The following is a 14595-nucleotide window of genomic DNA, read 5'->3' as shown; positions in this document are numbered from 1 at the left end:
ATTGTTTTAAAAAGCAATTTAACCATGGAAGTGTTTGATATGTGAATACTATATCCCAAAAAAACTACTAGAAAAAATAAAACAAACCTCACCTATGGCGACCATGGGTGAAGAAGGAAGAGTTATCACTTAAGGGGCATTGAGTTGATGTCAATGGTGGCAGAATAATTCGGAAAAGGATATCAACAATGGCAGTACAACATGAAGTATATAATCAATGGTATTAACTTAGACATGTAGAAGTTGTGGAATTGGAGAATGTTTTCTTACGTGAATTTTTTCCACAATTAGAAAAAAATTTTTACATGAATAACAATGAGTACAAGGAAGATGAAAATGTTCTAGAATTGAATGTAGTGATAATTGTACAACTCTCCTTGGTATGATTGAATTATTGAATTGTATGGCATGTGGGTGAAGTGCTAATAAAACATTTAAAATAAGATGAAAGGTAGACTTGGGAGCTTACGATGAGAGTGTGGCGTTCAGGGGAAAGACAGGCATTGAAAGTTAAATTTAAATTAACAAAACTATATGAGACCACAGGGAAGAGTTCAGAGGACTCACCCTGGAACCAGTCAACATTTAGAAGTTAAGATAATGAGAATATTCCAGAAATGAAGTCAGAAAAAGAAAGGCAAGAGAGGGTCCTCTCAAGAAGCTTAGGAAGAAAGTGTTTCAGGAAGGAAAGCATGGGCAACTGTGTCCAGTGCCGTCACATGATCTACAGCTTGGCCACTTGATGCGCCAACATGGCGTTTTTAGTTTTTCACTTTCCACCCGGGGTATCAATATTTTTATAATAATAAAAGTCAACAAAAGTGGGCTCTAGAGAGGATGAGAGCAAAGAGAAATGGCTCAGAGGAGTTTTTTCCGTGAACGTTTGTAATTTTTACAGAGTCAAGGGAAGGTCTTCGTTACTCTGAGCAATGTCAAAGCATATGCTATGGCGTTGGTAAAATAGAAAGAGGATATTGATGATGCAGGAGAGAGCACGGATAATCTGGTGAGCGAGCTAGAGAAGATCTGTTGCCCAAATGAAGCAGATAGCCACACACAAGAGATTCCTGCATGCCAGAGGGTTATGATTACGCCACTGACCCGTCTGAATATTGCTAATCCAAGTCACCCTCTCTTCATTGGATACCTTTTTCTCTTGTCCTCTTTGGACAGTTTCAGTGGAACAACTTGGCAGTCGGTGGCTATGTGGGTAATAGTATCTAAATCAGTTTCTTATTTCTATCTATTCGATCAGAATGTTCTTTTCTGCTTCTATCATTGAGAGCCCTTTCACTAGCGTGGGACTAATATGGACAATTAGTATACCTACAATTACCAGACAACTTAATTTTTTCCCAATAAACACATGAGATGACCGAGATCTTTAGAGATGTCAGAGTTAAGTTAGGCAAAAATTTTGCATCTCTCACAGTGTTCATTTCAATAAATGTCTTTTAAGTATGGCAAATATCACAATAGTATAATACACATTATTTTTTCCATTTTGAATTTCAGACGTTGAAACTCAAGAACATTAAGTGTTTATGAATTCAACTTTCGTATGATTGACTTCTCATATTTTATCTCTGAAGCAGCCATTCCAATTTCATAAATACTCTCCAAAGTCATATTTTATGTGTTTTTTATTGCAAAAATAATATTGAGGGTTTTTTAATCTTGATACTCTTCTCAGAATACAAAAAGAATGTCCTCATTTAAAGGAAAGTAGAAGTTTCATGTAACTGTCTAAATGTGCCATGTAGTTCAACACCTGTACCCAAGAAGAGTTGAGGAGTTTTCTGTTAACTATTAATTCTAAGTCAATGCAATGCATATATTTCATACTTTTGCAGTAGTCAAAAATATCAAGAATATCATATCTTGAAGTCTCTGTCCAGTTATCTGTGATGTTAGAGATTTTCTCCAGTTGATTCAAGGACATTAACCCTTACCACTCTGTATTCAGGATAACTACTCTTATAGTCAGTGGTTGGTACTACCTCTCCCTAGCACTTTCCTCAGGGCCTTAGCTACATCCTTATTCCGGAGAGTGTAAATCAGAGGATTCAGTGTGGGAGTGATGATGCTGTAGAACACTGAGCCAACCTTGTCTTGCAATGGAGTCCGCAGAGCCCTGGGCCTCATATATGAGTATATACCAGCACCAAACCAGAGGAAAACAACAGTGAGGTGAGAGCTACAGGTAGCAAAGGCATTTCTCTTGCTTCCAGCTGAGTGCATCTGAATCACACTGTGGACGATGAAGGCATAGGACGTGGAGACCAGGGAGATGGGAATGAGAAGTATTATGATGGTGCTGATGTACACTATGGTTTCATAAAGACTGATGTCTCCACATACCAACTTCACAACAGCTGGAAACTCACAGTAGAAATGGGAGATTTTCCGGGGTTCACAGAAAGGGAAGTGCATCAAAATCACGGTGTGCATTAGGGAGTGCACAGATGCTCCTAACCATGACGTGACAGCCATCATCAATGTCAACTTTCTGCTCATGAGGACAGCATAGTGCAGTGGATGACAGATGGCAACATAGCGGTCATAGGACATGAGGGCCAGAAGGAGACACTCGGCACCACCCACAGATAAATAGAGGAAGTGCTGGGTGGCACAGCCCACAAAGGAGATGGACTTCTTGCCAGATAAGTAGTTGGTCGCCATCTTGGGGATGGTAGTGGAGACATGCATGAGGTCCATGAGGGATAGCTGGCTGAGCAAGAAGTACATCGGTGTATGAAGGCGAGCATCAGCACAGATGAGGAGGATGGTGAGGGTGTTGGCACTCACTGCAATGGAGAAAACCACCATCGTCAAGGAGAAAAGGAGAAGATGGGTGAGGGAGTCATCAAAGAGCCCTTCAAGGAAGAAGTCTTCCAGGGAAGAAGTGTGATTCCTCAGCCACATCTCTTCTTTTCATATCCCTAGGAAATATAAAGTTGATATAAACTGTAATATCAGAAATACAACTGTTTGCTATACCTGACAATATGCATCTTTTGATCTAAGAAGTGATTTGTGGTGTGTTTTTCTACCGTAATTATTGAGTAGCTTTAACTATTAAAATCACCTTTTAAAAGGCGAGAGAGACCTAAAACTTTATCTTCACAAATTATTGAATTACAGAATATCTAGACTATATTAAATACAAAACTTCTAAATCATAGTCGCTTCTCTTAGCTCATTGTCTTTGTCTGGATTTAATTATAGAATATTTAATACATACCCTTTCTAGGATATATATGTATGTGTGTGTATAAATATATATATGTGTGTGTTTGGGTGTATATCTATACACATAAAAACATGTAGATATCAATATACATGTATAAGATAATTTTATTATAGGATCTTTCTTCTGAAGTTGTGGAAGTTGGTTAGCATTCTCCATAAGGCTGTTACCTTTGTGCCCAGTGCTAAAATTGAACTCTGCAGGTCAAGAAGGCAGGAAGAGAAGATGACTGCTAAGTGGGGCATATCAAGAACAGACTGGAACCTGCAGACAAGACTGTTGTTGCCTCTGCAATTGATGGTGTGGACATCTTGCAGTAGCTGTGGCCCCTCTTCTGGAACTGAAGCTATACACCTATCTCCCAAGTCAAAGATGCTAAAGGAGCATGCAGGAAGGGAGCAGAGTTGTAGCACCAGCTACATAATTTTGTAGATGAGATGAGTTAATATAGCAGCACAATACATGGAAAACACAACGTGGTTGCTTCACTTCTGCTGTCTGTATCTTCCAAGAATCTCTCTTGTGACACATCCTCACCAGGCACATACACCAAGAAGAGGGATTCTGGGACACAAAATTGACTCTAGACAAGTTGACATGCTTTACAAAGCACAACAATCAACTCAGGCCCTATACACACATTAAATACAACTTATTACATAAAATATATTCACTAATAAACAAAAAGGTACAAATTTCTAGTCTACAGAGGAAAGCTGTCACTTTGAAGACTCCGTTGTGCCTGACACAGCTGTCTTATTTTCAGCGGCTTCATATGAATAAAGAAGACTAACGAAGAGGTGGTGACTTCCATGTCTGGGGCTGAGACTCTTCATCCATGGGATGCAACGCTGGGAGTGCTCATTCAGTAAATCCAACACATTTTGTATGACAGCTGACTGGATGAAATCCAGATTCATTTCCTTTCTAAAAAAAGAAGATCCAATAGAATGTGGAAAGGATTGAACAAAGCCACTACTATCTCACTAAAGTACAATTTTGATGAAAATAATTTTGAGAAGTTTTCAGTAGTAATGCCACAGGGACCAGTAGAAATTCAAGACAGGCTTAGAAGAAGGTATCAATGAAGAGATATTATTGCTAGTTTTAGATGGCTCTTGGCTGAAATCAAATACCAGAAAGATGTGCTTTATTGACTATGCAAAGGCATTTAACTGTAGCCAGCATTGTGAAGAATGGGAATTTCAGAACGCTTAATTGTGAGCATCTGGAAGCTATACATAGAACAAACAACAGGTCCTCAAACAAAAGGAAGGAACATTAAATGGTGTAAAATCAGAAAAGGTCTCCATCAGGGTTGATTTTTCCACCATACTTACTCATTCTACACATTGAACAAATAATCCAAGAAGCCGAATTATATGAGGAAACACCACATGAAGATTCAGGAAGACTCATTAACAATGATACAGTTGATATAATCTTGTCTGCTGACATGAAGAAGACTTAAAGTACGTACTGATTATGATCCCAGACTACAATGTGCATGGATTACACCTCAAATAAATGAAATGGGCAGTGTGACAAGGAAACCAATGTGAATAAAGATAATACTATGAATTGTACTCCAACAAATTTGAAAGCCTAGAAGAAATCCGCAAATTTCTAGAATCACATGATCTACCCAAATTAACACAGATTAAGATGGGAATTTTGAATAAATCATAGAAATCTTCCCCCAAGTAAAAAGGCCTGGTCCAGCTGTGTCTTAGCAAGGGTTCTTTAGAGAAACAAAACCAGGACACATATGATTATATATATTGATAGATATATGCAGGACGAAGGAATATAACTACTAATTAGTCCACAGAGTAGTACAGAGGGCTCAGTTCAACTTACTTTGGTGAAACAGTTAATATACTGGAAGTCCTTCAACTCACGAGGGGTCGAGGGGTCGTGAGTCCAAGGTCAAGGAAGCAGACAGCCGAGTCTTCTGGTGAGCAATGCAGGCAGTCTGGTCACAGGCAGCAAACAGCAGGGCGGGTCACCAACAGTCAGCCAGATGACAGGATTGGACAGTCCCAAGCTCAAGTGATGTATCCACCAGCAACATGGCGAAGCAGGTCTCGAAGGAGCCTCAAGCTCCAGCAACATGATCCATGGGTTGGGCATCCAACAGGTAGTGTAGCTTACAAGCTTTGGCAGAGAACTAGCTAAGGCAGCTGCACACGGGTCCAAACACCAGAGAGCGAGAGAGCGAGAGCGAGCAAGAGCGAGCGAGAGAGCGAGAGAGCGAGAGAGCGAGAGGAGAGTGAGAGCGAGGTCGAGAGCGAGAGCGAGAGCGAGAGCGAGAGAGAGAGAGAGAGAGAGAGAGAGAGAGAGAGAGAGACGCGGGGCTTGCCGAGCAATTTATCTCTTTGCCCTCCAATCAAATTGTGACCTTATTAATCCCACATGTTCCTATTGGCCAGGTTGGCACAATAAACCTACCTATTACAAGGTACCTTTACTGGAGAATTCAACCAAGCATTCAAAGAAGACCTGATATCAATTCAACTTCAACTATTACCGATCATAGAAAAAGAAGGAATACTACTATATTCATTCTATGAATCAGGTATAACCGAAATCTGGCAAAGACAGCACCAAAGGATACAATTACAGACCAGATTATTCATGAATATAGATGCAAAATCCTCTTCCAAAAAAAAGTTAGTAGTGGAATTCAACAACATATAAAAAGAATAATATATCATGATAAAGTGGGGTTGCATACCAGTCTTGCAAAGATGGTGAGGTAGTTAGTGTATCGTGCCAGCCTGTCCAATAAACACATGTGGCATAAATTGAAGGGTGGGGAGAGAAATGCCTTGGTGAGCCTCACCTATCTTGTCCCTCGCTCTTTGATCATTGGACCAGTCTGTAGCTCCCTTGCTTGCTCTGTGCGTCAATTTGCAAGCTACACTACCTGTGGGACACCTAACTGAGGACTTTGTCACTGTAATCTGAGGTTCCTTCAAGACCTGCTTCGCCACACAATTGGAATTTACATCCCTTGAGCTGGGGACTGACTGTTGGTGACCTGTTTTGCTCTTTGCTGCCTGTGCCTGGATAGCTGGAATTTTCTCTCCAGAGGACTACCAGGCGGCCCTCAAGACTTGCCAGTGTCTCATAACTGTCATGGGAGTGAGTTGCACTGAGCCATTTGTACTGCTTTATAATTTAACTGTTCATTTCTTGTGTTATCTATCTTTATAAATATATACATAAATTATTAGCAATCTGGTTTTGTTGCTCTAGAGAACCCTGTCTAACACATTTTGGTACCAGGAGTGCTTCTAGAGAAATAAAATCATAAATATGGGTTTCTTAAATTGGCTCTCCAGCCTGATTAGTCTTAACACTAGTAATGCTACTTCAACACCCCAAAGCATGGATAAGTCTGCTACTCTTACTAATCCATAGTTTGAAATAGCAAAGATAATACCTAAAGTAGCACCACCAGTAGATGAGGTGCTGGTTAAAGGAGAGGCTCTGAGTGATCATATGTTTGATATTTTCCAGGAGTTTTGTAAGGTTGACAAGTATAGGGAAGCTGGTTAGCTGGTTCTTCTTACAATGGAAAGTGTGATTAAGGAGAGGGATGGTTTCAGAGCCTCAGAAGCACACCTCAGATGCAGACTAATGGATTTAAAAGCTTCCATCTGTGCTACAAAGGAGAGCCTTCTCTCCTCTAGTAAAAGAGTTGACATTGCTGAGAACCAGGTCTGGAGTCTCATTATGCGAGTGGCTGAATTACAACGACAGTCAAATTGCAGATCTAGAGCAGTGTCTGATACCAAAGTGAGGGCATTGATTGAGAAAAGTTGGGACCCTAAAACATGGGATGAGAACATATGGGCTGATGATCCAGAAGATGAGGATATTGAGCCCTTAGAAACAATTGACCCACCCCAGTCCATAGATGCACCCCTCCCACCTGAAAGTATTAATTCACAATCCACACCTGAGAAGATTAGCCAAATTATTCAAGTTGATATGCCAGGTGGAGCTACATCGGGAGCATTGCCTGAGGGAGATGCCTTACAAGATGTTGCTGAGAGCACCCAGGAAACACCATCACCACCCATTATTTCTGCTAGACCTGTCACTAAAATTAAGTCTCAGAAAGCTCCTAAAGGTGTGGTTGAGATGATTACACAAGAAGAAACATGCTGTACTCATAAAGATCTGCTTGAGTTTTCAAATACATACAAGCAGAAGCCTGGAGAATATCCCTGGGAATGGTTACTAAGGGTGTGGGATACTGGTGCACGAAATGTAATATTAGACCGGTCTGAGTTTCTGGATATGGGATCCCTAAGTACAGACTCTTCTTTCAATATCTCTGTGAGAGAGGCTAAGAGAGGTTCTAATTCTTTATTTGGTTGGTTCGCTGAAGCATGGACTGCCAGATGGCCTAGGTTGGACCAATTTGAAGTACCTGACCTACCTTGGTACACTGTAGAGGAAGGCATCCAAAAGCTGAGAGAAATTGGTATGTTGGAAAGGATCTATCAGGATATTCCCATAGACCCAAAAAGGCGGTGTCCTGAGGACATACCCTTTACCACAGCCATAAGGAACACGTTTGTGAAGTGGGCCCCAGTATCTCTTAAGACTCCTGTAATTGCTATTCTCTGTGCACCAGGATTAACAGTGGGCACTGCCCTAAGTGAACTCTGATATTTGCCCACAATGGGGCTGATTGGTCCCCATGGTGGTAGAGGGCAGGTGTCAGCACTGAATCAAGAGAGACAGGATGGGCGTGGTTATAATAGACAACAAGGTTTCCATAGTAATCAATGCAACCTCTCATGTGGAATTATGGCATTGGCTACTTAGCCACGGTATCCCCAGGAATGAAATAGTTGGGAAACCTACTAAATATTTATATTATCTATACAAGTGGAAGAATGTTAGATCAGGTGAACAGCAGAATAGACAGTCATGATCGCTCAATCAATTCCCAGACCTGAGCCAGTTTACAGACCCATAACCCCTTGAATGAGGGGGAGGCTGGGTCCCTTGTAAGAATCCTGCTACATCACCGAAGGCTATAATATGGTTAGTTTTTCTTCTAACCTTCCCCAATGGGACCTGTGGCCTTTCACAAGAGTGACTGTTCATTGGGGGAAAGGAAATAATCAAACTTTTTTGGGATTACTAGACACTGGCTCAGAACTGACACTAGTTCCAGGAGACCCAAAGTGTTTTGAAGGCCCACCAATCAGAGTGGGGGCTTATGGAGGTCAAGTTATCAATGGAGTTTTAGCTCAGGTATGCCTCACTGTGGGTCCAGTGGGCCCCCGGACCCATCCTGTGGTTATTTCCCCAGTTCCAGAGTGCATCATTGGAATAGACATACTTAGTAACTGGCAGAACCCCCATATCGGATCCCTAAAATGTGGAATAAGGGCTATCATGGTAGGAAAGGCCAAGTAGACACCATTAGAATTGCCATTACCTAGGAAAATAGTAAACCAAAAGCAGTACTGCATTCCTGGAGGGATTGCAGAGATCAGTGCCACCATCAAAGACTTGAAAGATGCAGGGTGGTGATTCCTACTACATCCCCATTTAACTCACCTATTTGGCCTTTAAAGAAGACAGGTGGATCCTGGAGAATGACAGTGGATTATCATACACTTAACCAGGTGGTGACTCCAATTGCAGCTGCCATCCCAGATGTGATTTCATTGCTTAAGCAAATTAATACTTCTCCTGGTACTTGGTATGCAGCTATTGATTTGGCTAATGCCTTCTTCTCCATACCAGTCTCAAAGGACCACCAGAAGCAGTTTGCCTTCACCTTGCAGGGGCAACAATATACTTTCACAACTCTCCCCCAGGGGTACATCAACTCTTCTGCCCTGTGCCATAATTTAGTCCGAAGGGACCTTGACCACCTGTCTATTCCACAAAATGTCACACTGGTCCATTATATTGATGACATTATGCTGATTGGACCCACTAAGGAGGATGTATCAAAGACTAAAGATTCATTGGTACAATATCTGTGTACAAGAGGTTGGGAAATTAACCCAAAGAAGATTCAGGCACCCTCCACATCAATAAATTTTTTAGGAGTCCAGTGGTGTGGGGCATGTTGAGATATTCCTACTAAAGTGAAGGATAAGCTATTGCATTTGGCACCCCAGTGACTGAAAAAGAGGCACAATGCCTAGTAGGTCTCTTTGGATTTTGGAGGCAACATATCTCTCACTTGGGTGTTCTACTTCAACCTATTTATCAAGTGACACGAAACCTCCATTTTTAAGAGGGGCCCAGAACAAGAAAAGGCTCTTCAACAGGTTCAGGCTGCCGTGCAAGCTGCTTTGCTACTGGGACCATATGATCCAGCTGACCCAATGGTGCTAGAGGTGTCAGTTGTAGATAAAGATGCAGTGTGGAGTCTTTGGCAGACCCCTATTGGTGAATCACAGCGTAGACCATTGGGATTTTGGAGTAAAGTCCTGCCATCTTCTGCAGACTACTCCCCCTTTGAAAAACAGCTGTTGGCCTGTTACTGGGCCTTGGTGGTGACTGTATGCCTCACCATGGGCCACCAAGTCACCATGAGGCCTGAATTACCTATCATGAACTGGGTATTGTCTGACCCACAGAATCATAAAGTTGGACATGCACAGCAACACTCCATTGTTAAATGGAAGTGGTATATATGAGATCGGGCCAAAGCAGGACCTGAAAGGACAAGTAAGCTGCATGAAGTGGCCCAAATGCCCACAGTCTCCACTCCTGTCACATTGCCTCCTTTCTCCCAGTCTGCACCTATGGCCTCCTGGGAAATTCCTTACCATACTTTAAGTGAAGACCAAAAAAGTCATGCTTGGTTTACGGATGGCTCTGCACGATATGCAGGTGCCACTCGTAAGTGGACAGCAGCAGCACTACAGCCCCTTTCTGGGATCTCCCTAAAGGACAGTGGTGAAGGGAAATCTTCCCAATGGGCAGAACTTCAAGCAGTGCACCTGGACATTCAGTTTGCATATAAGGAAAAATGGCCAGATGTGAGACTGCATACTGATTCATGGACTGTGGCTAATGGCTTGGCTGGATGGTCAGGGAATTGGAAGAACCATGATTGGGAAATTAGTGACAAGGAGGTGTGAGGAAGAGGTATGTGGATAGACCTCTCTGAATGGACCAAGAAAGTAAAGGTAATTGTATCTCATGTGAATGCTCACCAAAGGATTACCTCTGAAGAGGAGGACTTTAATAATCAAGTGGATAAGATGACACACAATGTGGAGATAGGTCCTTCTCTTTCCTCTGCCACCCTGTTATCGCCCAATGGGCACATGAACAAAGTGGACATGGTGGCAGGGATGGAGGTTATGCATGGGCACAGCAACATGGACTTCCAGTCATCCTCGCTGACTTGGCCACTGCCACTGCTGAGTGCCCCATTTGCCAGCAGCAGAAACCAAGATATGGGACCAAGATATAAGTCCAAGATATGGGACTGACCATTCCTCGGGGAGATCAACCAGCAACTTGGTGGCAGGTTGATTACATAGGACCATTTCCATCATGGAGGGGACAGTGTTTTGTTCTTACTGTAATAGATACCTACCTTGGATATGGATTTGCCTTCCCTGCACACAATGCTTCTGCCAAAACTATTATTCGTGGACTTACAGAAAGCTTCATCCATCGGCATGGCATCCCACATAGCATTGCTTCAGATCAAGGAATGCACTTCACATCAAATGCAGTGAGTCAATGGGCCCATTCCCATGGAATCCACTGGTCATATCATATTCCTCATCATCCTGAAGCTGCTGGCTTGATAGAATGTTAGAATGGGCTCTTGAAGACACAATTATGGCACCAACTAGGTAGCAACAACTTGTGGGGCTGGGGCAATGTTCTCCAGGAAGCTGTATATTCTGTAAACCAGTGGCCAATATATGGTGCTGTGTCTCCAAAAGCCAGAATTCATGGGTCCAGAAATCAAGGGGTGAAAGCTGGAGTGGCACCACTCACTATTACTCCTAGTGATCTACTTGCAGCATTTTTGCTTCCTGTCCCAGCAATCCTGTGTTCCTCAGACCTGGAGGTCCTGGTCCTGAAGGAAGGAACTCTCCCACCTGGAAATACAGCACGAATTCCACTGAACTGGCAGCTGAGAATGCCCCCTGGCCTCTTTGGGCTTCTCATACCTTTGGATGAACAGGTCAAAAAGGGTGTCACTGTAGTAAGTGGTGTGATTGATCCTGATTACCAAGGAGAAATTGGACTGGTACTGCATAATGGAGGTAAAGAAGAATATGTCTGGAATCCAGGAGATCCCATAAGCTGACTCTTAGTGCTACCATGCCCTGTTATTTAAGTAAATGGTAAGTTACAGCAACCCAATCCTAACAGGACTTATAATGACCTAGACCCCTCAGGAATGAAGGTCTGGGTCACCCCACCAGGCAAAAAACCACAACCAGCTGAGGTGCTTGCTAAGGGCAAAGGTAATACAGAATGGGTAGTAGAAGAAGGTAGTTCTACCTATCTGTTACAACCATGTGATCAATTGCAAAAGCGAGGTTTATAATTGTCAGTGTATAAAAGTATAAATGTGATTTCATAAATGTCCAGAAATTATATATTTATATATGGATAAAGAATTGTGTACAGGTGCCAGGTTGGGAAGGGGTGGATTGAGGTAGTTAGTTTATTGTGCCAGCCTGGCTGATAAACACATGTGGGATTACTTGAAGGGCAGAGGGATAAATGGCTCGGCAAGCCTCATCTATCTTGTCTCTTGCTCTTTGATCATCGGACCAGTATGTGGCTGCCTTGCATGTTCTGTGCGTCAATTTGCAAGCTACACTACCTGTGGGACACCTAACTGTGGACTGTGTCGCTGTAATTTGAGGTTCCTTCAAGACCTGCTTTGCCACACAATTGGAATTTACATCTCTTGAGCTGGGGACTGACTGTTGGTGACCTGACTGGCTGTTGGTGACCTGCTTTGCTGTTTGCTGCCTGTACTCAGATAGCCGGAATTTTCTCTACAGAGGACTACCTGGAGGCCCTCAAGACTTGAAGGACTGGCAGTGTCTCACAACTGTTTCACGGGAGTGAGTTGCACTGAGCCATTTGTACTGCTTTAAAATTTAACTGTTCATTTCTTGTGTTATCTATCTATCTTTATGAATATATACACGAAATTATTAGCAATCTGGTTTTCTCTCTCTAGAGAATCCTGTGTAACAAAGATGGTTCCACATTAGACAAACAATCAATGTAATCCACTACATAAATAAAATAAAGGACAAGAAACCCATGGTCATATAGACCCGTGCAGAAAAAGCATTTGATAAAATCGAGCCTTCACTCTTATAAAGAGATCAACGTTAAAAAATCAGTCCTGTGTCTTTACATCAATGAGGAGAACTCTGAAAAGTTAATGAGAAAAACAATACTATTTACAATAGCTCCCCCAAAGATAAAATATTTAAGAACAAACCTTATCTGAGAAACTAAAGACCTACACAAAGAACATTAGAAAACATTACTACAAAGAATTAAGGACCTACATAAATTGGAGAATATTACAAGATGTTGGATAAGATGATGTAGCTATGTGCAGATTTTAGTACTGAAAGCTCTAAATATCTATGTCTAAGTTTATGTCTATTTATATGGCCGTGTTTGTGTTTAAATCTATATCTATATCTATATACTTGGTATCAATATTCTTTAAGTAGATGGGAAAACAATCAAGTTATGAATAGGAAAGAGACCCTGGACAAAAAAAGCACACTGAAGAAGAAAAACAAAGTGTGAGGCTTTATATTTCTGATTTCAAAACCCATGAATAAGCTAGAATAGTGAACACGGGCTAGTCCTGTACAATGGTGGAAACATAGATCAATGGACCAGAATTAAGAATCCAGATGTAAATCCACCCAACGATGAACAGCTGATCTTAGACTAAATCCGTTAATCTTTTCCCATCCATCAAATGGGGAAAAGATGGTCTCTTTAACAAATTGTTCTGGCAAAGCTTTATATCTATCCGAAGAAAAATGAAGCAACATCCAGCTCCATATGTTAAAAGAGCTAACTCAAGATGGATCCAAGAAATAAATGTAAACTTAAAACTAAAGATGACCAAACAAAACCCCGGGTCAAACTTAAACCATAAACCAAACCTGTGGCTGTCAAGCTGATTCCAACTCCTAATAATATTCTATAAGGTCTCTGAGGTTGTCATTCTTTACAGGACCACATAATCTCATCTTTCTCCCATGGAGCAACTGCTGGGATTGAACTGCTGACCTGAAGTTAGCAGTCCAAAGCTTACTCATTAAAGCTCCAAGGACTCCTTTCCAAACTCACTGCCATCTTGTCAATTCTGCCATATAGCAACCCTATAAGACAGGAAAGAACTGCCCCTGTGGGTTCCTGAGACTGTAATGCGTTATGGGAGTACAAAGCCTCCTTTGTAACATAAAGAGTTTATGAAACATAACCAAAAATATATAAACACCTTAAACTAAAAAAATCAGGATCTTCTGAAAATTAAATACTTACATATATCAAAATACTTTGCAAAAGATTTTTTAAGACCTCACTACAAGATTTGAAACCAAAGAATGAACAGGTAGGAGAACATATTTAGCAATGATATATCCAAGAAGAGACAAATCTGAAAAATGTCTACCAATCATTAACCCCTCATCCATAAAAAGACAATAATCCATTTAAAAGAGGGCAGAGGACATGAACAATCTCGCCCTGCAACAAGAGGAAAATTAAAAAACACCCCCCCCCCAAAAAAACACAACCAGAAAAATGATAAAGCAATAGTTAGGGTCTAGAGAGGTTGAATCTGTCATGCACTGCTGGTGAAGCTGGCATGCATTGCTACCACTGAAGAAAACAGAATGGTATTTCCTTAAAAAGATGGAAATGAAAATACTATTTAATCCAGTCAAACCAAACACAATATATATGCTAAAGAATAAGAGCGGCAACATTCAAAGATAATATCTATTAAGGCAGCACATGGAGATTGGGCCCCTACTCAAGTACTCCCTCTATGCAAGAACACTGTTCTAATAACTTGGAATTCTCTGATACCTTCCTGACATGATCGCTGAAGACAAAATAGGGGGATAAGGAAATGTAGTGAAGAAAGCTGATGGTGCTCAGATAACAAAAGATATAGCATTTGGGGTCTTAGAGGCTTGAAGATAAACAAGCGGCCATGTAACTGAGAAGCAACAAAGCCCAAATGGAAGAAGCATACCAGCCTGTGTGATCATGAGGTGTCCATGGGATCAGTTATTAGGCATCAAAGACCCGGAACAAAAAATCAT

At 41.5% G+C, this 14595-nt stretch overlaps 1 protein-coding gene across 1 annotated transcript; it reads right to left on the bottom strand.

The window, feature by feature from the left end:
• Positions 1-1983: 1983 nt before the first annotated feature.
• On the bottom strand, positions 1984-2925 carry LOC142422987 (olfactory receptor 2AE1-like). The gene has a single exon (XM_075528187.1). The coding sequence runs from the start codon at positions 2923-2925 to the stop codon at positions 1984-1986; it is 942 nt and encodes a 313-aa protein (XP_075384302.1).
• Positions 2926-14595: the final 11670 nt, after the last annotated feature.

The sequence above is a fragment of the Tenrec ecaudatus genome, chromosome 12 (assembly GCF_050624435.1).
Source record: "Tenrec ecaudatus isolate mTenEca1 chromosome 12, mTenEca1.hap1, whole genome shotgun sequence".
In the NCBI taxonomy this organism is placed as follows: domain Eukaryota; kingdom Metazoa; phylum Chordata; class Mammalia; order Afrosoricida; family Tenrecidae; genus Tenrec; species Tenrec ecaudatus.
This window is presented reverse-complemented; position numbering and strand designations above follow the sequence as displayed.